The following is a 26,696-nucleotide window of genomic DNA, read 5'->3' as shown; positions in this document are numbered from 1 at the left end:
TGGCTAGCAATTTAACAAATTTTTGATGCTTATTTGCATCTTCGAAACAATCTTAATAATGTTGAATGACATATTAAAATCTGTAAATAATTAATTCTTAAAATAAATAAATAAAATAAAAAGAATAATTAAATAAAATAAATAAATAAAATAAATAACATTAGAAAAATAAAAAAAAATAAAATAATATTAATACAATAAAATATTATATAATATAATATAAAAATATAATATAACTTTTATATTTATTAAAAACGCATTTATGTTGTATAAAAATGCTTTTCAAATAATCGAAGTGACACAAAATACTCGAAACGAACAAGTCATGTTCGATTCATTTAAATAGTCTCATGGATTAGATTAAATGACAGGCTCACTATATCCGTTCGTGTCATTGAACATTGGAGCACATGAATGCAACTGCTTCAACCGCCACCTTACCTGTGATCCAAGTACTCTCTAAGTTAATTTGGAGTATGCAACGAGAACAAACTTAATGTTTTCAGTCGCTAATGCGGCTTTGATTGAATTCTTCAAACTGTACCATGGTGAAAGGATTACATGGTGTGTTCAGTTTGCAAGCGTCTCTCTCTAAAATTAACGCTCTCTGTCGTTTCTCTGCTTTTTGTTCCGCAAGACCTATAAATGTGAAACGCGAAATATGGGACGGTATTCCCGGTATAGCCCGTTTTCATTTTAAAACCATCTTAAATATAATGTCTAAGATGTTAATATAGTTCTTGGATTGACTTCTGGGTCTAAGCACAAGAATTCTCATAACACTTAGATCCATTCTACATTCAGTCGTATGTCGATGTCGACTATCGTTAGTCGTTTGTCGTATGTCGTATGTCGCACATGAATACAACTTGCTATTCTACAATTGAATCGTTGATCGAAGTCGGAAGATCGGAACAAATGTAAAGAATGAATATTGAAACCTTGAATATATATTCAAATTTATTATTAATTTGGACGCAAATTATGAAAATAAGATTACTTTTAAAGAAACGCAAAAAAAAAGTACAAGAAGATGGTGAGTAAAACCTCATATTACCACAAATATGAGACAGAATTTTAATGCTCATCACACATTATTTATATACTTTCAAATGAATGATCATGAAGAATTTTTTAAACTTACAAGGATGTCTGTAACACAATTTGATTATTTATATTATATGATTTACTAAAATCAAAATTACGCAAAAAAAGTCATAGAAAACCTTTGCCAATAGATACGTTTTGCACATTGAAGTTAGTTTACCAGGTGTACAAGTATGAAGTGCGGATTTGAGACAACAGATGGTGCACCAATGCAGTGTGTAGTATAAAGATTTGACATATATGCCATTTTGTTGTGCCATCACAAGTGTCAAACGCGCATAAGTGATAAATTGAAAAAGTTTGCATAGTATTGTTTTGCTGTGTCCAATATGTCGAAATTGTGCCAAATGAAGAGCATTCGCGGACAGCATTAATTTTTTGTTTTCATTTGAGGAAAACTGCTACTGAATCATATCGATTACTTCGAGAAGTTTATGGTGAACATGCTCCATCGCAAGATACGTGTGAACGATGATTTCAAAAGTGATGATTTCGATGTTGTAGACAAGGAACACGGAAAACCGTCAAAAAGGTACGAAGATGTAGAATTGCAAGCATAGTTGGACGAAGACGATTCACAAACACAAAAACAACTCGCAGAGCAATTAAGCGTTAGTCAACAAGCTGTTTCCAATCGCCTACGAGAGATGGGAAAGATTCAGAAGGTCGGCAGATATCACATGAGTTGAACGAGAGGTAGATGGAGAGGCGCAAAGACACATGTGAAATTTTGCTCGAACGATACAAAAGAAAGTCGTTCTTGCATCGTATCATTACTGGAATGAAAAGTGGATATATTTTGAGAATCCCAAGCGCAAAAAATCATGAGTAGACCGAGGCGTACCATTGACCGCAAGACCGAATCGCTTTGGCAGAAAGATGATGCTCTGTGGGACCAGAAGGATGTGGTCTATTATGAGCTGTTAAAGCTTGCTGAAACGATTAATACCAAACGCTACAAACAACAATTGATTAATTTGAACCGTTCGCTACTCGAAAAACAACCAGAATATCGAAAAAGGCAAGATCATTTTTCTCCATGACAATGCTCCATCACATACGGCAAAACCGGTTCGCGACACGTTGGAAGCACTCAGCTGGGAAGTGCTAGCCCATGCGGCTTACTCATCAGACGTGGCTCCTTCCGATTACCACTTGTTTGCATCGATGGGTTACGCACTTGCTGAGCAGCGCTTTGGTTCGTACCAAGATGTGAAAAAATGGCTCGATGAATAGTTCGCGGCAAAAGGGGAAGATTTTTACTGACGTGGTATCCACAAATTAAAGATAGGAAAAATGTGTAACTAGCAATGCTATACTTTGAGCATACTTTGAATAAACCACTTTTTATCATTCTTCCGAATTTAACGTATTTTTAAAAAAAAATCCGCATTTCATACTTGTACACCTGGTATTCATTATCCTCTATTGCGGATATTGTTAATATAATTTACTTATATTTTATTTGTTTTCAAAAATATGAAATTTATCACAAATTTAAATTTATTTTTAGCTTTCTTGCTCATGGAGATAGCGTGCATCATTTTTTCGGATTGGAAAATCGACTTTATATAGTATTGGGTCATCTAAAAAGTATCCGCGGTTTTTTATCACTAGATATGTGTTGACGGTCATATATCTAGTGACAAAGTACTTTTTAGATGACCCAATATTATTCTCGAGGTTTGTGCCATATGGGAAGTATTACAATCAAGATATCTCCAATGTCCGTAGGAAGACGATGAGTGGATAAAAATTGCAAAAAACTTGGATTGTCGGTTGTCGAATGAAATTGTCGCAAGTCGGCTATCGTTGTCGAAATAGAAGATGGTCAATTCCCATATTTTCCGACTACGACTAGATGAAACATAACCTTCGGACACATTTGTGTATGGATAAACAGATATTTTTATACGGATATATGAATATATTTATATTATATTATGGAATTACTGAATGTAGATAAAATAATTATTGATTTTGTTCGCAAAAATCATTGCTTGTATGATAAATGATGTGGATTTTAAAAATGTTGGCAAAAAAAGAATCTGTGATAAAAAATATTCACAAATTTGAGAAACTATTATGATATAACATGTCAAGTAATTTTCTTTTGTATCAAACTTAAGAAATATAAGAGCTGACACAGGATATGAATTTGTGTATAAATTTATTCAAGTTTAATAACTTAATAATATACGTTTCGATCATTGTTTTGATCTTTTTCAATATTATAAAACTAATTAAATCAATGCATAGTAGTCGTCAAGCAAGTGGAATCGCATTATTCTATTATACAATCATATAATTTGCGTCCAAATTAATAATAAATTTGAATATGTATTCAACGTTTCAATATTTATTCTTTACATTTGTTCCGACCTTCCGACTTTGATCAACGACTTAATTGTAGAATAGCAAGTCGTATTCATGAGCGACATACAACATACGACAAATGACTAGCGACATACAACTGATTGTAGAACGGGCCTAAGGTAATAAATTCAGATTTTTTTCAGAAATATTGATCCACGAATGTTAAAATGAATGCTTTTCAATTTTGAATGCATTTTTATTCATTTATAGGAATTGCATGGAACATATCTCTATGCCTTTCAATCTAAAAATAATATTAGCTTTTTTGTGCATACTGTTCAATTCAAAATTTTGAATAGGAAAAGCAGTTTTTCAATCCAATTGCATCCAATTAAATCTAATTGAATTCAATTGAATCCAATTAAATAAAAAAAAAATTCGCTATTTAAAATACGCATTCGAATAGAAAAAAATTTTAATTCATTTTAATCCATTCTTGTTTGCTGAGAAGCTACAGAAAAGACAGAAAAATTTAAAATATTTATTTAACACATTTAAAATATTTAAATTTAAAATATTTACTTTTTAAATACGAAGCGCCGTTATGGTCTGAATGTTGAAATGTTGAACTAATATATATATTCGTATAAATGAATTAATTTCAGAAATGATAATTGCGTGCCGATATTGTCGGATTTTCAACGTAATTAATTTGAAATATTAATAATCCCCCCAAATTTCTCAAATTAATCTTAAAAAAGTGTAATAAACTTATTGCGAAAAATATTGCCTCGGCCTTTTTTTAAGATTAATTTGGGAAATTTGGGGGGATTATTAATATTTCAGATTGATTGCGTTGAAAGTCCGACAACCATATCGGTACGCAATTATTATTTCTGAAATTAATTCATTTATATGAATATATATATTAATAATATATATATTAGTAATATATATATTAATTCAACATCTCAACATTCAGACCGTAACGGCGCTTCGTATTTAAAAAGTAATGTTATTTAACATAATCTTGTTTCCAATCTTATTGTTAAAATATTTATTTAACACATTTTAAAAATATTTATTGGGTCATCTAAAAAGTATCCACGGTACTTTATCACTAGATATATGACCATCAACACACATCTAATGACAAAAAACCGCGGATACTTTTTAGATGACTCAATATTTAACTGCGTTGATATAACTGCGTATCATAACACCTAACTTGCGTTATGACATTTAACGCTGTCCAAAAGTCGGCGTTAGCATTACTTTACATAATGCAAGGGCATATGTTACGAATTGCGTTAAAATGACTCACAGAATACAACTTTCTAGTGAAATTTAATATAACGCAAACTTAACGCAAATGCAACGTAAATTGACGATGCTATGCGTTAAGACGCATTTACAGAATATGAAATCGTAAAGCATGCGTTATAAGCCATATAACGCATGTTAAAAAGTTTTAGAATAGTCCTGGGAGTCGATTCTATATTTTCAAGCAAGGTGAAAATTACAAAAGTAAACAAATTTACTAGTTGACCAATAAAATTATCAGTATTCTAATAAATTCACTCACTTTTGTAATTTTCACTTTGTTTGAAAATACAGAATCGACCCTCTGTTGGGATAATATCGAACTTATACACCAGAACTCTGATTAGACGGCTCGTTATTCATTGTTGCCTGTGCCTATTGCCTGTGCCTATTGTGTTTAAGCCTTTATAGGCATGAAGGGAGCATTGTGGTTCACGGTATCAATCATAAAACTTTTTTCTTAGGATGAAAAATGAAAAGTGAAAAATTTCTCCATTAACTTCAATGGTTAAAATTTTCACTTTTCGTTTTTCATTCTAGGGACAAAGTTTCATGATTGATACCCAGAATTGTGTTCAAGATGCGTGAGAGAAAAAGATATATGTATAAGAAGATGCGTGTAAGAAAGACATGGACATTCATTCTCTCTGTGCATGCTTTAAAATGCCGATAATGGCTGTTTTTCAGCTAGGATACAGAGACGTTACGCTATGTTTCACTGTGTAAAGTACTTGTTGGAATGCAATTTAATTTCATGTAACACCAGAATGCATTACAGGGTGCTTTCCATTAGAGAGCCTATAATCAGAGTGGTGCCATACGAGAAATAATATCATATTTTAGCGAAATTCTGCGAGAAAGAAAGAGATATACGGTCTCAGTCTATCCAACAGACTGTTAGTTTTAGGATTAGGTGCAACAGCATCGAACGACATAGATACGTAAAGGTACATTGATAAAAATAAAATTATCGAAATTATTTTAGAAATATGGTTGGATGCACAATACCGTTTTGTAACAATTCATTAAAAAATGGATATGTTATGAAAATAATTCCGAAAGACACAGAACGCCGAATGAATTGGTTAAAGAGTATAATGGCAAATATAAAAATTGAACACCGTCAAAAAATCTGTATGTGAGATAAAGTAATTATTCTTTATAAATAATGTATTTAAAATATTAAAATAAAAATGTAACATAAAATATACACAGATTAATTATAATATCTGAAGATACGATAGTGTCTTAGCACTAAGTATATGTACAGTCATCACATTGGTTACGAATTTAACTCTTTCTCTTTTTGTCGTAATCTTTTCAATTATATATCATTGCATTGTGAGTCTAAATCAAATAATATGATAATTAATACGATATTAATATATAATATTTTATATATATATAATATTTTTCTGAATTTTTTATTTTTTTTATATTATTACAAATGCATTTTGCTCCTAAATGTAGGAACAGAGAATGAATAATAAACTAGCGGATTTAATAGAGCAAATAATGTGCAATAAATAACGTTTTGTATAAAGTAATATGCAATATTACAAAATGTACAATATTACAATAGTACAAAATAAATGAAATTTTATAATAAATAATATATGTAAAAGTTTTATTATTTTATATACAATATTTATTTATTATCATTTTTTAATTTGTCACAATTTTTGAGCATTTTTTAATATGAATTCAAAATATAGAAAATAATTTAAAAAACTGACGGGAATGGCTAAAACATGGCGGACCAATCACAAGTGATACCCGTGTGGCGTCCCTCTGATTGTAGGCTTTCTACTTTCCATCAAGGCTTTTAGGCGACACACATCGAAACAGCATCGGACGCGGTGCTTTCCAACAACGACACGCCACGGCACAATTAGACACAGCAGAAAAGCATAATCGAATACTCTGGTTATGGTTGCTAATTTTCGGTTGGCGCTTTAGAGTATATTCATTTTACACATAGCTACGAAATAAGAAATACATAAGTCATCTGGATCATCTGAATTTTAATGTAAAAAAATTGTATCTACGTATAAAATTATTATCCAACAAGAGACACAGAAGTGAAATCACACGGTCCGGAATAGGACTGCGGAATACAGAATGCGTCATTAAAGCAATCAATCAGCGCTTTTCCGAACTTTTCCATCATGCAAATGTGATATGTTCACATGATGCGTCAAAGATGTATCCAACGTGAATATAATTTAAAAATTACTAACTTCATGCTAATAATTTGCTTATTAAAATGAAATATAATTTTTCAAATTGTAAAAACAATTATCACTGTTGCAGTATTTAATGTTTTACAATTAATATTTATAATCTCATAACAATTTTTTGAACTGTTTTAACGCATTTACTATCATTTTTCTGCATCAGCGTGATGGAAAAATGCGGAAAAGGGCACGTAATGCATCATTATTTTTTTGTTGATTTTGGTATCTATATTTATGCACTCAGATTTTCTCATTTTGCTTCATTCGTCTCGATATTATGCAATTCCATCAATCAGTATCAAATTATTTTAACCTCTCAAAATACGACGGTTTATTACAAGAATAATGACGCACTCGCTATTCCGCAACATCAAATGTGGAATAGCGCTGAGTGGTTGTTTCAATGACTCTTTCTCTATTCCGCAGTCCTATTCCGCACTGTGTGATTTCACTCACGGTATAACACGGCAAATCGTTACATCCTTGTTGTCAATGTTAAACAAATGAGGTGATCGCTGTGTTGTAGATGGAAAACACCCGCAATCTTCCATCCTATAGAGTCTCTAGAAGAAGAAAGTCTGGACATTCAGCGAAAATGCCCTCAAAATGGCGGTTAAATATGTGTGTAAAGGGCTCCGCATAATAGAAGGAATAGGGAACAGAGAACAGAGAATAAGAATTTCAACCTATCAGAAACTGTGTATTCCATAATATATTAAAACAATGTGATTAAAAAGGCATACACCACGAGCAAACTGTTAGCAGCGAAATATTTATATTTTAATAGATTACACTAGAATAAAAACAAGACAATAATATAGACGTTTCGGCTTTATATCAGGCCATCTTTAGTATTACAAAATTAATATGTTATGACTTACATAATGTTGAGAACACCTAATTTCGCATAAATTTTATTCACGTTATCATAATGAGATAGAACATTTTACACGCTCGATTACAATTATATTTTCGAAGTATTTGACGCTTAGGTTATTGTTTAGGTTATTGTTACAAAAATTTTTTTAGTCCATAAAATCATGTCAAATAATTCAAAAGCCAATTGTCGTTTTAATTGTCGTTTTTTTATTACAAAAATTAGTCGAACTTATTGAACACATAATTTCCAGATTCTATGTTAACAATAAGTTAAGTTGTGGAATCCAAGACTTGGAAAACATATTGAACTGTTCAAGAGTCAAAAAGAAAATATCTACATAATATATATTATTTCTGATAGGTTGAAATTCTTATTCTCTGTTCTTTGTTCCCTGTTCTTTTTATTGTGCTGCGGAGCCCTTATTGTAGGCGTGTGTGTGTTTTGTTTGGTTGTGTGTCATATAAGTGACGTGGATTTTTTTTTATTAATACACATCAATTTGTGATGAGTAATAATAGTATATATAATAGCCATACAGTTCGAAATAAAAATTAAATAACTAATATTTTTGATGTGTTTATATCTACTATATAATTATTAATATATTAATACAGGTTGATCCAAAAGTATGGAAACGGCCAAATAACTGTGGAGGAATGCACTTTGGGGAAAAAAGTTTCAGACAAAAGTCTTAGATTTTTTTCCTGGCTATTCAATAGTGACCTGAGATTTGACCTTGACCGTGACCTTGAATGTCATTTCAAAGTCAAATTTACTTTTTTAAATAGGAACACATATTTTTGACCACAGGAATGGAAACAGCGGAAAATTTTACGTCCGCCTGTGACTTTGATCATGACCTTGACCATGCCCTTGAAGGTCAGTTCAATCACTTCATCTTGTCTTAGTTGGCTGGGTGCTCACTTCATCATAAAAAATAAAAAGAAAACAAAAAAACAAAAAAATTTTAAAAACCAAAAAAAAACAATAAAATAAAAAAGTTAAAAAAAAATGGGATGTAAATCGTACTTAGGAGTCTCCCCGTGGCACATCCTGGGTGTACCTTACTTTTTCAGGTATAGCAGATCCTAAACGTTATCAGCAACACAAAACATTTCTAGATTCAAATTAAAGGAAAATTCAATAATTTTTTTTTAATTCGTCCACCATATTGGATCCGCCATCTTCAATTTTTGAAAACGGACTTCAGATTCGTAATCAGTGACCCCGAAAACCCCTAGATACCAATTTACAGGAATTTCCATTGACAATGTCAACTTGACGTTGAACTGACCTTCAAGGGCATGGTCAAGGTCATGATCAAAGTCACAGGTGGACGTAAAATTTTCCGCTGTTTCCATTCCTGTGGTCAAAAATATGTGTTCCTATTTAAAAAAGTAAATTTGACTTTGAAATGACATTCAAGGTCACGGTCAAGGTCAAATCTTAGGTCACGATTGAATAGCCAGCAAAAAAATCTAAGATTTTTTTTTCTGAAACTTTTTTCCCCAAAGTGCATTCCTCCACAGTTATTTGGCCGTTTCCATACTTTTGGATCACCCTGTATATATTATTAGGTGTTGGAATTAATTCGTAGCGTTTTTAAATGAAAGAATGTTATTTATTTCACATGAGCATTAAAAAATACATTAATGAAAGTACTTCCCATCACTTGTAAAACGCTACGAATTAATTCCAACACCTAATAATAATGCATATTTAATATTTATATTAGGTGTTGGAATTAATTCGTAGCGTTTTTTAATGAAAGAATGTTATTTATTTCACATGAGCATTAAAAAATACATTAATGAAAGTACTTCCCATCACTTGTAAAACGCTACGAATTAATTCCAACACCTAATATTATAAATATTATTTTTTATTTTTAATATTTATATTATTATCTACATCTATAATTATTAATTATTATCTATAATAATAATTATATAGATAATTAAATATAATTATTATAATTATTATAATCTATAATTATTTATAATTATTAATAATGAGTAATATTTATTTTGAAACATTATTATATTGTAAATATATTTCAATATAAAAAATTTTTAAAATAACATTAAGTAATTACTTTTGTAGATAAAAAAATGCCAAGTTGTATATCCGGATGCTCTAACTTTGTCAAAACAGTCCTTATTGCATTACTAACAACTTTATTAACAACTTTGCTAACAACTTTATTAACTTCCGTCTTTACTGCATTACGTCACATTAATTGCATTTCAAAATTTATTGCTGACGTTGAAAAACAATAATTTTTTTTAGTTGAATTTTTTGCACGGTTCAACTTTTTTCATACAATGCGAATAGAAGAAAAAAAAAGATGAATCGAGATGCGAAAAATGCAAAAAGTTTGAAAAACAATAAACCTGAAGTCTCGTTTACAATAGTCGCATATACAAGCTGTGTTGCATGTCGTATGAAATGTCGCAGAAGTGTCGCATATAATCGCATGATTGTATAGTCGCAAGACTCTTGTCGGAGTTGAGCCAACTTCAATTTTCTGCGACAGGCGTGTCGCATAAACTCAGCTAATCACATAGCAAGTTGATGTCCAGAATTTGTTGTCGAATTGCATGCAAACAACGTGACTATTGTAAACGCTCATTTAGCGATACTCTTGCGGCATGCGACAAATTTTCCTGCGATGCTACTACTCGCGACATGCGATACAACCTGTGCGACTATTTTAGACGAGGCTTTATAGGCATATATCACGTGTATACTAAATATTTTTAATAGTAATAATGAATTTTAGGACACAATCAATGTATATTACATATATTGCATAATATGTATGTACAGCCGGTTACAGAAAGGTTGCAACCCTTTTTTTCGATGGGTTTCAGAATGGAGCTTGCTCATCGAGCGATTGATTCTTATTTATGGATCCACAAATAAGAACCAATCACTTGGTGAGTAAGTTACATTCCGAAACCCATCGAAAAAAAAGTGTTGCAACTTTTCTGTGACTGTACATTAAATCTACTCCAAAGGTATATTTCTCAATTTTTTAGGAAATACACATACATCAATCATTACTTTTGTAATATTACTATAAATTCCGAGTATGATGTACTTCAATTCTAATTTTCCTCCGTTCGCGCCGAATAAGCAAGATTCTGTATTGGTGCTGCTATTGTGAGGGCACAAGTCACGTGCACCAATCATGCGGAATCCCGAATGTTCAGATTCTCTTCTTCTAGAGACTTTTCTTCTTCTACCATTCTATTCTTATATTGTATTGGGTCATCTAAAAAGTATCCGCGGTACTTTGTCACTAGATATATGACCATCAACACACATCTAGTGATAAAAAACCGCGGATACTTTTTAGATGACCCAATATTTTACACGCTCGTACTTACAATAGCTTTTTATTGTGACCAACTACTGTCGTTCGACTGTAACAGGGGAATATTCGATTGTGATTGATTGGTTCTTACATTCTGATCCGGATTAAACCCTTGGTGGAAACTAGTGCCATAAGACTATTTTACGTTGATCGTAGCGTTGGAAGCATCGTAAGCATCATGCGACGAAGCATAAAAATTGAAGTATCGGATTGGCTGAAGCAACAAGCTCGTGACTTGCGACTACGGTCTATGATACGATCAAGGTAGAATGGCCTTAGACACATGCTGGCTTCACACTGGATCTGACGTGCATTGTATGATGTTTTGCAACCAATGAAAGCAGAATTTTATTTCATATCGATGATATGAAGCAAAATCCTGTTTTCTGATTGGTTGCAGTGCGTCATACGACGTACGTTGGATCCAGTGTGAATCCAGCAATTGTGTCACCTGTGTATGTACAATACGTTGTTGGAAATCCCAGTAATTATACTTTATAATAAACATACTATACTAACTATAGTGTCTGTAACGTTGGCACATGCGCATAGAGGACGAAAGTAATCCCATGTAATCTTTCTCTCTCACACGCATCTTGGACACACATTTGGGCCACAGGAGGTACAGGCAACGCTCCCTTCATGTCTATATACTCTAAGCTTGCTACAGATTACAAGATTAGGTTAAATACGATATTTCTTGACGTCAGAAAACAAACGTTTCAGCGTCGATGAAAAGGCACCTTAAAATGTGGTCACGGTCCTCCGTCGCCATGTTGCTTTAACCCAGCGGTTGACGTCAGCGGGCGCGTCTGGTAGTGCGAGCTGCGAACAGCAGAGATAGATAGACAGAGACGGTGCAAATTTGAAAGAGAGGGAAGAAAGGCGTGCGCTATCTGCGATCTGCGTTCGCGACGGCACTAACACGGCGGTGCACGACAGTGCAGTTGCATGGTTTGCATGGTTGCAGTGGTTGCAATTGTCGATGAACGTGAGAGACGTAGAACGTGATAATCGGCTCGATTCGTGATTCGCCTCGATTCCCGCATCCTTTATATGATATCAATATCATCAGTGATCCAGCAGCGGCGTTATACACTTGACATCTTTTTTAGCGTACTTGTCACGTAAAATCGAGAGAGAACGCGCTATATCGAACTCGGTAGTCGGCGCACCCTTCGCTTCGCGTTCGTGTCGTGTGCGAGCAAAAAAGTCGTGAGTGGGCGAGAGAGGGCAGGAGGGAGGGAGGGAGAACGAAACGCGATGGAGGCGCGACGCTGTCCGGTTTGACCGCTAGACGGCCTCCTCCGGCGTGACGTATTCTTGGTCTCCTTGATTCGACAGGCTGTTAGGTTCACTTTTTTGATTCTCAGTGTTTCGTGCGCGCCATGTGCTGCACCGTTGCCGCTCTACCTTGCAAGATCGTCGTCGCGCGTAAAGCCGCAGTTCGATAAGCGTTCGCGTAGCCGCCGCGCGTAGTTTGTTTGGCCAGGATCCCTTCCCTTCCCTTCCCTCCCTCTTCCCTTCCCTCCCCCTTCCTTTCCTTTCCCTTCCCTTCCCTTCCCTTTCCTTCCCTTCCCTTTCCTTGAGCTATGCGCTGCTCTCGTCTATGGTGCTTCTCTCGATGCTCCTCGATGCTCCTCGTATCTCCATAGTACTGGTGTAAACGGCATAAAGCTGCGTTATTTCTTCGCTCTTTCCTTTCCCTGCCCTTGTATGTTCGTCTGGTTCTGGTAAGCGGCGAGCCGTAGGAAAAGGAGATAAGGTTCCAAAGGGAAAAGAGAGAAAGAGAAAGGAGGTAATAAGCAGTCGCAAGAAAAGGGAGCATAAAAACGACGAGTGTTGGAATCGTTGATACGGTGTTCTCGGAGTGAGCTCCAACGAGCGAAAGACACAACGGGAGGTAGCGCAAGTGGCGTATCAAGATGGCGCATAATTTGGCACCGAGCGTCAACTGCTCGCTCGACGACATTGACCTGAACGCTCTGAAGGTACGTATACATTGTAGATATGAAAATGATTCGCTCCCGGCTGCATGTGTTTCTCTTTTTCTTCTCTTGTCTGTTTTCATCGCGTGGCTCTTTTCTCTGGACCCACCTGATTAATCATCTTGTCCGCTCACACGAGCTGATTAACCTCGCGAGAACCGACGACGATGAGGACGAAAAAGAGGAGGAGAAGAAGAAGAAGAAGAAGGAGAAGAGGAGGAAGAGGAGGTGGAAGAGAAGGAGGAGGAACCGACATTCCTCACACTTGAGTCCTTCCTTCTTATTTTTTCCCTTGTTATGAGTTTCACCTAATATCGAAAAAAGTCGAGCGATTCGATGCATTCATACACCCATCATTGACAACTGATCTTTCCAGGCCCAGTGACAATATATTATGGATGATTGATGGTCGCAAATAATGGTTTCCACCGTAAACTCTTGCTCGAAAAGACTCTAAATGGATCGAACATGTTATTTACCGATCGTATTTTCACTCTGGCGACACTGTTGACAGTTCGACAGACGTCACACGAGATTTAGGCGTCACACGGTATTCATAGTCTGTTCTCATTTTAAAACCGTCTTAAATAATATCTTAAGATGCTAACACGATCTTCTTATTGGCTTATGACATTTTAAGATTGTAGTTAAGACAATCTCAAATATAAGAATAGACTGGTTAAAGTCTCGCTACAAATGCTTTGAAGCGTTTAATGGACCAATTAGAAGAAAGAATTTTACAAACTGACCCATTAAAAAACAAATGCTTTAAAGCGCTTGTAGCATCACGTTCACCGTATCTTGAATCTCGTTGCAAGCACAGACTTTTTACGTCTCTCCGTCCCATCATTTCTGAAAAAAAAAGTCGAGTAAGTAGGTACAGTACAAGGGAGATAATCGATCCCGAAATATCATCTTTAAGAATGCACGAGCAAAGAGCTAGGACAATTGTAATGTGTCAGATAAAAAAACAAGCGAAAAAAGAAAGAAAAAAGTTGATATTGAAAATGCATCAATTAGTTTCCTTAAGTTTATACTAAAATGATTTAAATACCTTCTTCTATCGCTCGCGATTTGTTGCGTTCCGTTTCTTGTATTTTTCGACGAAAGATTTGTGCTATCTAACGCCACGATTAGCTTTTAAGATAGCTGACTATAATTTTGTTTGTCGAATTTTATTATGTCAGGCACGGTCTCGTTTCGCACCAGATTTTTGCATGCATATGAGTATGTCCAAGTCCATTCAGCAACTATTCAATAACTATTTTTTTCTTTTTGTGGTACTTTGACTGAACGTATCAACTAGAATTATACAAGTTAGCTGAAGATGGCTTGAAGATGGCCGACCGTTAAAGTTACATTAATATACGTATTGTTTTAATACCGTATTTACTCTTTTATAAATGTCCTTTTTGGTTTGAATCTTGAGAGAGGCTGTTGAATTAATACATATATTTTATTATTGTCTTAACTATGTTTATTTGAGACATATAACGAATCATTACATTATTAAAAAATAAACGGCGTAGTTCACGTGAGAATAAAAAATTGCTGCTTGCGGCTGAACTTTTCCTTTAACATCCAAGTTTTGTTTTTTATTCCTGCACTAGACATTAGAATTCTCTTTCTCGCTTTCGGCAAATATCAAACATATGTATACCTATCTAACTTTAAGGTCCAAAAGTATTCATATCTACTATAGTTGTGAACCATAGAAAACAGATCTCTAATTAATTTTATTCCAAGTGCAGAAAGGATAACACAAAACACAAGGCTAGCCTAACCAGAATCTGCTCGCACTGACGTTTTCTATTTATACCTATTTAATATATCGATCCGTGGGTTCTGTCGTTCAACTAAGAGCTCAAAATGCGTTCTTTATTTTCTTCAGATCGCCTGCACAAATAATCTCTTTGTCTCTTCCTTTTTACTTCGACTTAATTTTATTTTTATTCATTCTATTTCGAGGAGTTGAGCAAGTTTTCATTTGCTCTTTCGTTGACGATAATCGGAGGAGAAATTTTCATCAGATCGACAATGTTTTTCTTTAATGACAAAAAGGAGCGTTTTACATCTCAAGAATTAATTAATTCGTTTGTGTTTCAGGAACCTGCTGGGATCTTTGAGCTGATAGAAGTCGTCGGCAATGGAACGTATGGCCAAGTTTACAAAGTGAGTATTTCGTTCTGCAATTTACATCAAGTTCGATGTTACATCGGGATAGTTGTGCGATATTTTTTATGTTATTTCTCATATGTTTAATCGTACAACTATTCCTTCTTTGCATATATGTATACATGTCTCAATAACTCAATTACCACTTGAAATATCTTCTAATTTATAAGGTGTAGAGAAAATTTTATATAACCAAAATTACAAGGTATAAAGGGGGCTATCGTATGATATAATAATTTTCGTCCAAGTGGAGACGCTTTGGAGATTTCAAGGTCAACTTTGTTTTTTTAAATGGAATTATATGATTTTTTTTACATAATATTATTTCTCTCTAATTATTCTGCATATAAAAGTAAGATAGTAATACTGACAAATCAAAAGTTTATGAGATATTTTACACCTTATTGTGTGGCATATATTGACATAAAATGTTAAATAATTTGTAAACTATTAATTTTTTGATAATCGTATCTTAATACTTTTATGAACAGAATAATGAGATGAATCAATTGGTGGAAAGAAAACTCAGTGTTGCTTATTTAAAAAATTATCCATTTTGCATATATATTTTTTAAAGCAACTGTTTTGCATACATATTTTTTTAAAGCAACTAACTAATTAATTCATTTTATTATTCTGTTCATAAAAGTATTAAGGTGTGATTATCAAAAAATTAATAGTTTGTGTTTATTTAATATTTTAATATATATGCCCGAATAAGATGTACCTCGTAAACTATTGATTTGTCGATACCATTATCTTAATACTTTTATATGCAGAATAATTATTAGAGAAATCATATTATGTAAAAAGATTCATATAATTCGATTTAAAAAAAAACGAAGTTGACCTTGAAAGCGTTTCCACCTGGACAAAATTATTATCACCATATGATAACTCTTTACATTGTGTAATTTTGGTTATATAATAATAATAATTATATTGGGATTCTCGAACTTTAAACAATAAAAAAAGATAAGTATAATAGTTAATGAGAGTCAGCAACGATAAATGGCGCAATTATTTAGTGAACAATCAATACTCAGATATTGGATTGATGTCTTCTTTATTTTGAACGTTTCGACTCTCTTTGGAGTCCTCCTCAGCAAGAATGATACAAGTATAATTAGCTCACATGTCCATAATGTCCAAGTCATTCGTTTGGTTATATAAATTTTTCTCTACACCTTATAGATTAGAAGATATTTCAGGTGGTAATAGTTATTGAGATACCCTGTATAAATTCTTTGCAATGTATTATTATTACAATTCTCTATCAATGTGATATTACGATTTTATCTTTAATTTAGATTTGTATTTTAAAATCAACAAATAACGAAATTGTGTTAGAACTTTACAAGGTTTCTGTTTCTCAACATTTCAATGGTAATTGTTGTGTATATGTTTTTACTTGTTAAAAAAGAACATAAGATTAGATTTCATCAGCCACAGTTTTTGAGAAGATTCGAAGATTTATTTTAGAAAAAAACTACAAATTTAAACCATTTACTTCTTTCTTTAAGTTTATAAGTAAAATACACAATAACTAAACAGGAATCTTGTAAATTAGTGTAATTTACAGCTATAATACACGAGGATCGTTTGAAGAGTTTTGAGTCTCAACATGAAGATGGCATTACTCGTCAAAACTCATTCTGTTACTACAATCATACATGCTTTGAAAGATATCTGTGAAAATTGTAGCCATTGTGAACGCTCAGTTGTTGTTTGACAGTCATTTGTGCTATGTCGACGTCAGTGTTTTTGTAAAAATGGAGAAAGTCGAATATCGACGATCGCCATAACAAAAATTTATGAATTGCGGTTTGAACTACCCATCATATTCACCATATCTGATCTCCAACGAATTTTTCCTGTTTCCTAGGCTCAAAATTAGGCTCGGAGGACACAGATTTTCATCAAAACGAAAACACTGACATCGACTAGCACAAATGACTTTCAAACAACAACTGAGCATCCAAAATGGCTACAATTTTCACAGGTATCTTACAACATGTACGATTGTAATACCAGAATGGGTTTCGATGAGTAATGCCATTTTCATGTTGAGATTCAAAACTTTTTAAACGATCCTCGTATGTTATATATATATTACATATAATACAAATTTACATTATTACATACGAAATTCAAAGCAAAGTTACTACAAATAAAAGAGTGATGGAATTTTTTGAAAACCTTTTTTTTTTAGTGTAAAAAGTACTATATCCATTACTTGTTGAGAAACAGAAAGTAATCAAAATTTATTGCACGCGGTGTAATTGGCAGATAATTTGCATGAATTGGAAAATATATATTTTACGCCAAAAATATTATCAAATATCAAGATTCACTTTGACTGAATAATAAGACTCTTCTGGCTTAACTGTGTTATTTTTTTTTTATTGTAACGTGTAACGTTTACCAGCTTGAATGCACGATTCATCAATTATCGATTTCACGGTGGCGTGACGACCTTTTCTGTAATATTTTAAATTAACGAGTATGCGTCAAAACGATGGAAAATAAAAAATGGCATGTGATATTTTCGCGAAAAGGATACAACGCATCTGAAATTTCTGTGCACGAATGTTATCTTTGATATAATGTTAAAATTTATTGAATCCATTTGATATTTTTTCTGATATATTTTGTTTCACGATGACAATGTCGTGCATGAATAACCAATCGGTTTGAATAATTTGAAAATTTCTTGGAGTTATCAGAAAACCAAATAAATGGAAGAGATTAGAGCTGCATAATTATAATAATTTGTATTACAATTTAATATAATTTGTTATTACAATCGTTTGTTACTGTTATAATCCTCGAAAAATTATTAAAATAATAGGAAAAACGATTATATACAATAATTGTTCGAGAGCGAATACTCTTTATCATTGCATCGTCTCGATAGATAATTTTATTGATCTCTTTATTTTATTTATTTATTTATAACTCATGGGGCTACAAGAACTTTTGTGAATGTCGCGATATAAAATGAAACAAGTATCTACAGAATGCCATTTCTCGATAGGTATTGCTTAACGATATATTCCACAACTGTATTCACATGATGGTGGCGCGTCTAATTTTCGTGTATGCTTTCGTTATCGTGTTTCCCGTTAGTAATCCGTAACTCTTATCTGTCAGGACTATACAGTACGTTTATATACCACAAGGTCTACGTTTCCGTTTTATCGCGTGTTATCGCGGGTCTCATATCCGATTCCCGTCCCGTCTTAGAAATCTAAGCCCATGCTTGCGTTATACACGTGGGAAACTTTCGTATTTGATATAAGAAAGCAGCATACAGGCGTTCCATTCTCGCGATATATGATATATCCCGTGCTCTTGTCATTTCACGCCTCTGCAGACGAGGCGAGCGGCCCCTCGCCTTAAGAGCATCTCGACGAGTGTTTCTCTTGTTACTGCGTAAAAAAGAAAGAAAGGAAGATAATGATTTCCCCTTTGTATCGACAAACGGACCCGTGATTGAATTGGTGAGCGCAGAAGTGGCGTGAGTCACATAGCAGGAATGCTTATAGGAAATAAAGAAATCGCCTTTCTCCGTTTAATGCAAGTTGTTTCTGCACTTGTCGTATCCAATCCGTCGCGCAATATGAGAATATCGAGTTGACTGATGCTGTTGTGCCTTCTCGCATGCTCACAAACCTGCTGCAGATGCCATTCCGAATTCGGCCTTCTATTTTATTTCTTGTTCTATTTTCTGCTAAGAAATGCAACAAAGATTACGAGAATAACATACATCTTTGAGATTATGTACGGGATGTGCATGGACGATAGAGGATACTCCATTCCTTCTGCTGAGATTTAAACCCGATTTTTCATTACCTGGTCAATTTGTTAGGCTTATCCGTGACATCATCACAGATGAAGCCCATTGTAAATGTATAAAACATCAGGTGTCAAATTTCAATTTAATTAAGTTAACCAGATAATGAAGAACTGGGCCATAGAAATATAAATGTACGAGTTGAAAATACGATGGCGAGTCGCATAAAGAGAGAGGTTCTTCACCTGTAACAGAGAATGAAAGAGACGGTGATTCATTTTGGAAAAATTCTCCTTGACGAGATTGTCCTTGAGAGAATATACCTATCGATGTGAAAAATGCGTGCGTGCGTGCGTGCGTATGCGCGCGCGCGGGAGAGAGAAAGAGAGAGAGAGAGAGAGAGAGAAAGAGAAAGAGAAAGAGAAAGAGAGAGGTTTTGCAACCGGAAAAACGCGAGAATCGTTTAACGTGACTAGAACAAAATAAATCTTTTCTTTAATGGGATTGATATAATTAAATGAAAAGTAATGAAAAATTGCAATAATTAAATATGAGAGAATTTACTGCTACAAAATATGAGAATACTTTGCACTAGTGAATCGACTGAAATTTTAACCGAATGGAATTTTATATAATTAATTTGGCATATGTTAATATAATTAATTACGTACGTATGCGTCATATTTTATGAAAACGAAATATTAAAGAAACCGAACTTTTGCAAATACATTATGCAACGCGTTATACTTTGAAATTTTGTCAATAAATATTGAATACAAGTTATTCGACATCAATCGCGGAGAGACAAACATTCTCGGTCATCGATGGGTAAACCGCGGAGGGAATTACGGGGCGTTATTGTAGAATTTTTTATGTAATTCCTATAATGTCCTAGCAATGCCCTGTGTTGAGTGACTGTGACAGATTTCTTAAATAGTCGTCAATTTTAACAATTAATATCTTAATTCGTGGAGCAGAGCGATGCTTTTTTCTACCAAATTCTTTTGTTTCATGCAAAAACGCGTTGAATAATATTGATATTTTATTGATTTTATTACAAACTATAAAAATTAATGTATAATAATTAATTAACCTTAAACGGTCTAGCTGGATCTTAAATGTTTATATGATTCTATGTAAATTTATATACTACGTATGTAGGCCTTTGAAACTCGCGCCGAAATGATTTTTTGGTCTTGAAACGCCAACTTTACTAAACTATCACAGTAATATCACGAGTTAAATTGACTAGCAATTTTAACAATTTGATGCTTTTTTGTATCTTCGAACAATCTTAATAAATTAATGCTGAGTGAAAATCTGTAAATAATTAATTCTTATTGCGAAAAATATTATTACCTCGGTTGAGAGTCAAATCTGAATATCTTGCATTCCGGACGAGTGTCTTAAGCTTTTAGATCACCGAAGCTATAATATATTATATTGTTTATTGATTTTTCATGCAATAGCTAAACTGATGTATAAGTTAGTCTAACTTAAAGACACGATTGCGAATAACATTACCTATATATTCGATTCGAGCGATAAATAATTTTCCAGTAATGTCCCAAATCTGAACAAATAATTTGATTGATAAGATATAATAAATATATAGTATATAGGGTGTCCGGAAAATCAAGGTCAATACTTCGGGAGGTAATTCGGGAGCCAAAAAGAAGGAAAAAAAGCTATATAAACATAGATCCGGAAATAAGTCGTTTCCGAGTTATAATCACTTTTATACTGTTTAAAAAATTGAAATTTATTTTTCATAATTACAATCATAATTTATTTCACATAAATAACTATGTCACATAAATAACATGTTTTATCTAAAATTTTTTTTATTTTTTATTTTTTTATTTTGTAAATACGGTTACTGCATTAATTTTAGAAACGTAAACAGATTAAATAGAAATTAAATGAAATGTTCAAAATGACCTTAAGCACAAATGCAGGCCCTCATTCTTCTATCAAAGAAATTCCGAACTCTTTGAAAAACATTTGGATCCCTCCTTATTTCTTCGAATCCATGGATCATTCTTTAGTCAGCAATATTATTAGCCAGAGATCATTTGAATCGAAATTATGGCCAGAGATGGATAGGGCGTAGAGGTCTAATTGGCCCCCATGATCATCAGATATGAATCTACTTGATTTTTATCTATGGGGAGACGTCAATAGTTTACAGAAATGCGCCCAATAATATTGTTGACTTAAGATTGTAATTATGAAAAATAAATTTCAATTTTTTAACATAAAAGTGGTTAAAACTCGTAAACGACTTATTTCCTATGTTTATATAGCTTTTTTTTCTTTTTTTTTGATTTCCGAATCACTTTCCGAAGTATGGACCTCGATTTTCCGGACACCCTGTATATGATATAGTACTATAATAAAATAATTAATATTAAACAAATTAAAATGATATTATTAATTAATGTCTAGTAAGACATAATAATGTCTAGTAATGCCGGCTATTGTTCGGTAATTCCTATTGATTCTCGAATAATTCCGCGAGGAATTATTTTAGCCCGTCTATTTCTTTCTCTTTTTTGTCTCGTTAATTTGGATAAACGGCGAGCGGAAAACAATTTCCATTCCATTGTACATTGCAGATAAACAGATATTAGTGACAGTGAAACAGATATTACCGGAGGCACTCATATGAATTTTCCCAGCCCTCTTGACAATAAAATGAAAGTTGTTCCGTGTGGCACAATTAATTTTCGCGTTGTTTGCGTTCAGATGATGTGGCCGCACGTTAAAATGCGGCTGTTTATGCTTCCATCATCATCAACGATCGACCTACTTATACTCACGATGAATGAATTGCAGTAGGAGAGATTCTCGTGCATAGAACTGTATATCGGGAAAAGATTCGCACGCGCAAATTTTGTGTGCTCCTGTCGCAATGGGAAAACACATTTCTGTCATACTCGTGCGTGCAACGGTTCTCCACTTCACGTATCATATAATGCGTGGCACTTGTTCGTGCTCTTTAAATGCTTTACTTTCGTGCTACGTGGAATGGATGGAGGACGAGAGGTGAGCGGAAGAAGAGGACGATGACCCGCTGTTGATGACGGTGTAGAATCAGTTGAACACGCACGCATATGCGTGAAAACTTGAGCACGACGAATGTGCTTGCACGCGCGCATGCTACTTTACCGAATCGTATTGTCCTTCCATTTATCTGAATTAGAATTAGAATCGATGATAAAAGCTCGTAATATGTATGGAATCTGATCTGCTTTCGTTACTGTCACCGTCGCATATCTTCGAGAGATAAATTAAAAGATAAAATTTAGTTGAGTCATCCACTACATTACTATTAATCGTAGCGAAAGATGAAATCGACTTTTTGAATTGAAAATGGCACAGCTCTTGAGTGAGCCAACGCACTTTCGCTAATAGAAAGGAAATCCTGCGAAAAATTAATATAAGGACGGAAATTGAAATGAAACTGAATGTATAAATATTTGCAGCAAAATTTATTGGGAAAGAACGCAAGCGGTACAAACAGCGTACATCAGCTATAATCGCATAAGTGTGTACTGATTGAATTTATCACAAATTACGACAACGCTTTTCAGAGAAAAAAAAAAGATAATCTATCTTGTATTTCTTGATAATACATTAGTCATTTATGAAAAATAATAATGAGTTAATTCATGTAAAAATGTCAAACATATTTTCTTCCTCGAGAATGAATAATTTTTATTCACCTAATGCAGTTTGATAATTATAACTTATTGCTAATTATTAGGTGTTGGAATTAATTCGTAGCGTTTTTAATGAAAAAATGTTATTTATTTCACATGAGCATTAAAAAATACATTAATGAAAGTACTTCCCATCACTTGTAAAACGCTACGAATTAATTCCAACACCTAATATTAATCGAAAAGAAAAAATTACCCGATAGTCGAAGATCTGTCCTTCGTCTTTATGGATAACTTAGAAATCTTCACAGGGAGAGAGTGGCAAACTGCATCATGTGATCCAGTCTGCTCTAATTGGACACGGTCATCAGAGCTCCATAGGGCATTCACGGATGCAGAAATAGATTAGAATCTAGAGTTGAAAAAGTCGCAGTTTGTCATTTTACAACCGCTTAAGTCTTTATAAGTGATAAATATTACAATATTAATCTTGGAAATATACACCTTCTATAGTACATATATACATGAAATAAAACTACAAATTTTTACATTTCAGATATCTGTATTTTGTGTATATTACGAAATGCCTATCAAGTGCAGTGGTCCAAGATGTACAAACTCTAATGAAGAATATTGTTGCAAGATTTGATCAAGATCCTAAATTGAAATAAAAATGGATTAAAGGTGCTAAAACGCTTGACGCTCATTTTGTTCACTCTATATAATTTTATCTATTAGTGAATTTGGGAGACTGCACTAGTTAGTGCGCACTGTTTATGCGAACTTTTTCAGTGCTAACTGGCTTTACGTATTGTATCAGTGCGTTAATATTGTCGTATTCGACAAATGAAAACTGGCCCAGTGTAAATTTGCTGAATTTATGTTCGGACCAACCGAATGAACTTAACGAGTTCAAGAAATGTTGCACTGACGTTTCTTGACAGTGCAATTTGGCATAGCACTAAAGTGGTTCTGCACTTGCACCATGTCAGGGCAGCACTAAAGCAGAGTCAGTGCATGTATGTCGAATTCGCCATATGGTGATGCTAAAAAGTTCATTTCTATCCAACTTTCCAGAGTTAGCCGGCTAATTCTTGTAATATAAAATGATAATTATTTAGAATATACCACCCCACTTAAAATCTTAATATACTTATTCGATGCGTTTTCACTCAAAACGAAAGAATCTGGCAGAAAAACGCGGCGTTCAGCGTGAATTGAGTTATTCAGTTAAAGTTGGAGACTTTAGAGATTAATCCATTAAGGCCCATGCCTTAATATAGCCGTGATAGCGCTAAATTGAATACGTGATTCATAGCATAAGCGAAAAAAAATTACATTATTAAAAAATGTTTTTTTGTTTTGCAAAATTGATTGTTTAAACGATAATATATATTTTTATTAAGATTTTAGAAGGGATAGAATATTCTAAATAATTATCAAATATGTTGAATTTAAAATTCCAAAATAAATAACACAGTGATACATAGCAGAAATCTATTGTTTGTTCGCTACAGATTACAAAAGTTATAATAAGTTTGATATTTCTTGACGTTAGAAAACAAACGTTTCAGCGTTGCATGAAAAGGCACCCTAATGCTGCCAGAATTCTTGATTAGAAACTTCAGTCAGCTGTACTATGTGAGGTTAGTAGCGTATATATAAATGTTTTATACTGTAACTCCCTCAACACCAACAAAAATAACATCAATGTTATATACATTACTTTAAATACCACTACATTCTGAATGTTAAGATGTTGAACTATTATATATATTCATATATAATAAATGAATTAATTTCAGAAATGATAATTGCGTGCCGATATGGTTGTCGGACTTTCAACGCAATCAATCTGAAATATTAATAATCCTCCCAAATTTCCCAAATTAATCTTAAAAAAACTGTAATAAACTTATTGCGAAAAATATTGTCTCGGCCGGGAGTCGAACCCGGATCTCTTGCATTCCGTGCGAGCGTCCTAAGCCTTTAGACTATCGATCAATGTTATAATTTCTTACTCAATATCAATATATTAAATTCAATATAATGCGAGTGTACCGATTACATCTTTCCGTAAAATTCTTTGTTACCAATGCAGAATAATTCTGATAAATGGAAATGAATCTAAAATAAGAGATACACATCACAGAAAAATATCTGTTCCATCAACTATAATTAACGTAACATCAATATGTTATAATTTTTCACACAACTACGTAATTGTTACATAGACTCGCATTATATTGAATTTAATATAATGATACTAAATGAGAAATTATAACATTGATGTTACAATGTTTTTGTTGGTGTTTACGGGAGTTATAGTATAAAACATTTGCATGCACGCTTTGATATCTACAGTACAGTTGATTTTGGAGGTTTCCAATCAGGAATTCCAGCAGCATTACTCCATTTTTGATTTAATTTAGGATCTTAGTCAAATCTTATACAGCAATATTCTTCTTTATTAGAGTTTGTGCATCTTGGAGCACTGCACCTGGCAGGCATTTTGTAATATGCACAAATATCTGAAATATAAAAATTCATAATTTTATTTCATGCATATACGTACAATAGAGGAAGATACATATTTCCAAGATTAATAATATGCATTACTTTTGTACACTTGACCAGTTGTAAAATGATGAATTGCAACTTTTTCAACTCTTCTCTAATCTATTCTGACTTATTTTTGCATCCGTGAATGCAGAAATAGGTTAGAATAAATTTGAAGATTTGATGACCGCGTCCAATCAAAAGAGACCGGGTCACATGATGTCGTTTGCCACTCTCCTTGTGAGGCTCTCTAGCTTGATTGAACGCTTCTTAATTCGTCATTTTGAGGCAATCAATTCGTGTCACTCGACAAAGAGATTCGAGTATTCCAATTCTGTAACCTATAAGTTATCCCCCCTCCCACTTTTGTAATTAACTTAGTTTAAAAATTGTGCCAGATTTGGGCTATTTTATGCTCGAATATTAAATTTAAAATAAAAATTAAATTGAAAAATACGTTAGGAAATTATAAAAAAGGACATTATAAAAATTATTTCTTAGGCCAGTTTCTCACTTTGCAATTTTCCCAATTTTCATGATTGTGCTAGCACAGTAGCGTACATACAGTAGCGTAACTTGCTATCAGCACCTTTGATGTCACGGTGTACGAAATTGAACTGCATATGCGCGAGTTAAGGAGGTAACCAATCATAGACATACTTTACGTAGCTGCATTAGACTGCACTAAAACTTTTTATCTCACTTTCTGTTCACTAAAGAATTATATCTTAATTTATTTTGTTTTAAGTACAATAAATGTACATTATAGTTGAGCTACAATTGCTACAAAAGAACCGGCCTTAGGGTCGATTTTGAAATGACATAAAAATTACAAAAATGAGCGAATTTATCAAATATTGATTAATGAAATTATAAATATTCTAGTGAATTTGCTCATTTTTGTAATTTTCACTTTTCAAGATACACAATTAACCTTCTTATTTCACACTAATCTTCTATTTCATTTTCTTTTCCTTTTATCATTTCTTCTCTTTTTCTAATTTATATACGCACTAGACATTACATTTGAAATCAAATATAAATTTAATAAAAATAATATAATTATAATTAACGGACTCTTCAAATTTAAAAATAATATGAAGTATAATGGCGAATAAGAGTCAGGCGTTTGACTCGCCTATTATATTTTATAAAAAATGAAAAATAAATAGCTCATAATTATACAAAATATACTGCATAGTACAATAAAAAATATAAAATTTTGAAACTAAAATAAAGATACATACGGAAAATTATAAACATTGATTAAT

General features: G+C 33.1%; 2 protein-coding genes and 3 long non-coding RNA genes across 5 annotated transcripts in view; 2 read left to right on the top strand and 3 right to left on the bottom strand.

Moving 5' to 3' along the window:
* wkd (TBC1 domain family member whacked) overlaps positions 1-12,010 on the bottom strand; it is a 20,468-nt gene extending 8,458 nt beyond the window's left edge. The window contains exon 1 of the mRNA XM_087407425.1: positions 11,986-12,010. The gene's annotated coding sequence lies outside the window, so the exon portion shown is untranslated. The remainder of the gene's footprint in view (positions 1-11,985) is intronic.
* LOC105143782 (uncharacterized) lies at positions 1,286-9,944 on the top strand. The gene is made up of 3 exons (XR_015545527.1): positions 1,286-2,407; positions 2,621-3,602; positions 7,510-9,944. It is a non-coding gene; the product is annotated as an uncharacterized LOC105143782 (long non-coding RNA).
* On the bottom strand, positions 5,728-11,979 carry LOC147909356 (uncharacterized). Its single transcript, XR_015545526.1, has 3 exons — positions 11,762-11,979; positions 11,256-11,291; positions 5,728-6,727 (listed from the first exon to the last, which is right to left on the bottom strand). It is a non-coding gene; the product is annotated as an uncharacterized LOC147909356 (long non-coding RNA).
* LOC147909354 (misshapen-like kinase 1) lies at positions 12,001-26,614 on the top strand. The gene is made up of 3 exons (XM_087407439.1): positions 12,001-13,233; positions 15,337-15,402; positions 23,423-26,614. Exons 1-3 carry the CDS (start codon positions 13,168-13,170, stop codon positions 23,513-23,515), a joined length of 225 nt encoding a protein of 74 aa, XP_087263565.1. The 5' UTR covers positions 12,001-13,167; the 3' UTR covers positions 23,516-26,614.
* LOC147909355 (uncharacterized) lies at positions 20,655-23,416 on the bottom strand. The gene is made up of 2 exons (XR_015545528.1): positions 23,095-23,416; positions 20,655-22,929 (listed from the first exon to the last, which is right to left on the bottom strand). It is a non-coding gene; the product is annotated as an uncharacterized LOC147909355 (long non-coding RNA).
* Positions 26,615-26,696: the final 82 nt, after the last annotated feature.

Source organism: Acromyrmex echinatior, chromosome 6 (genome assembly GCF_024713525.1).
Source record: "Acromyrmex echinatior isolate Ae372 chromosome 6, ASM2471352v2, whole genome shotgun sequence".
Lineage (NCBI taxonomy): Eukaryota > Metazoa > Arthropoda > Insecta > Hymenoptera > Formicidae > Acromyrmex > Acromyrmex echinatior.
This window is presented reverse-complemented; position numbering and strand designations above follow the sequence as displayed.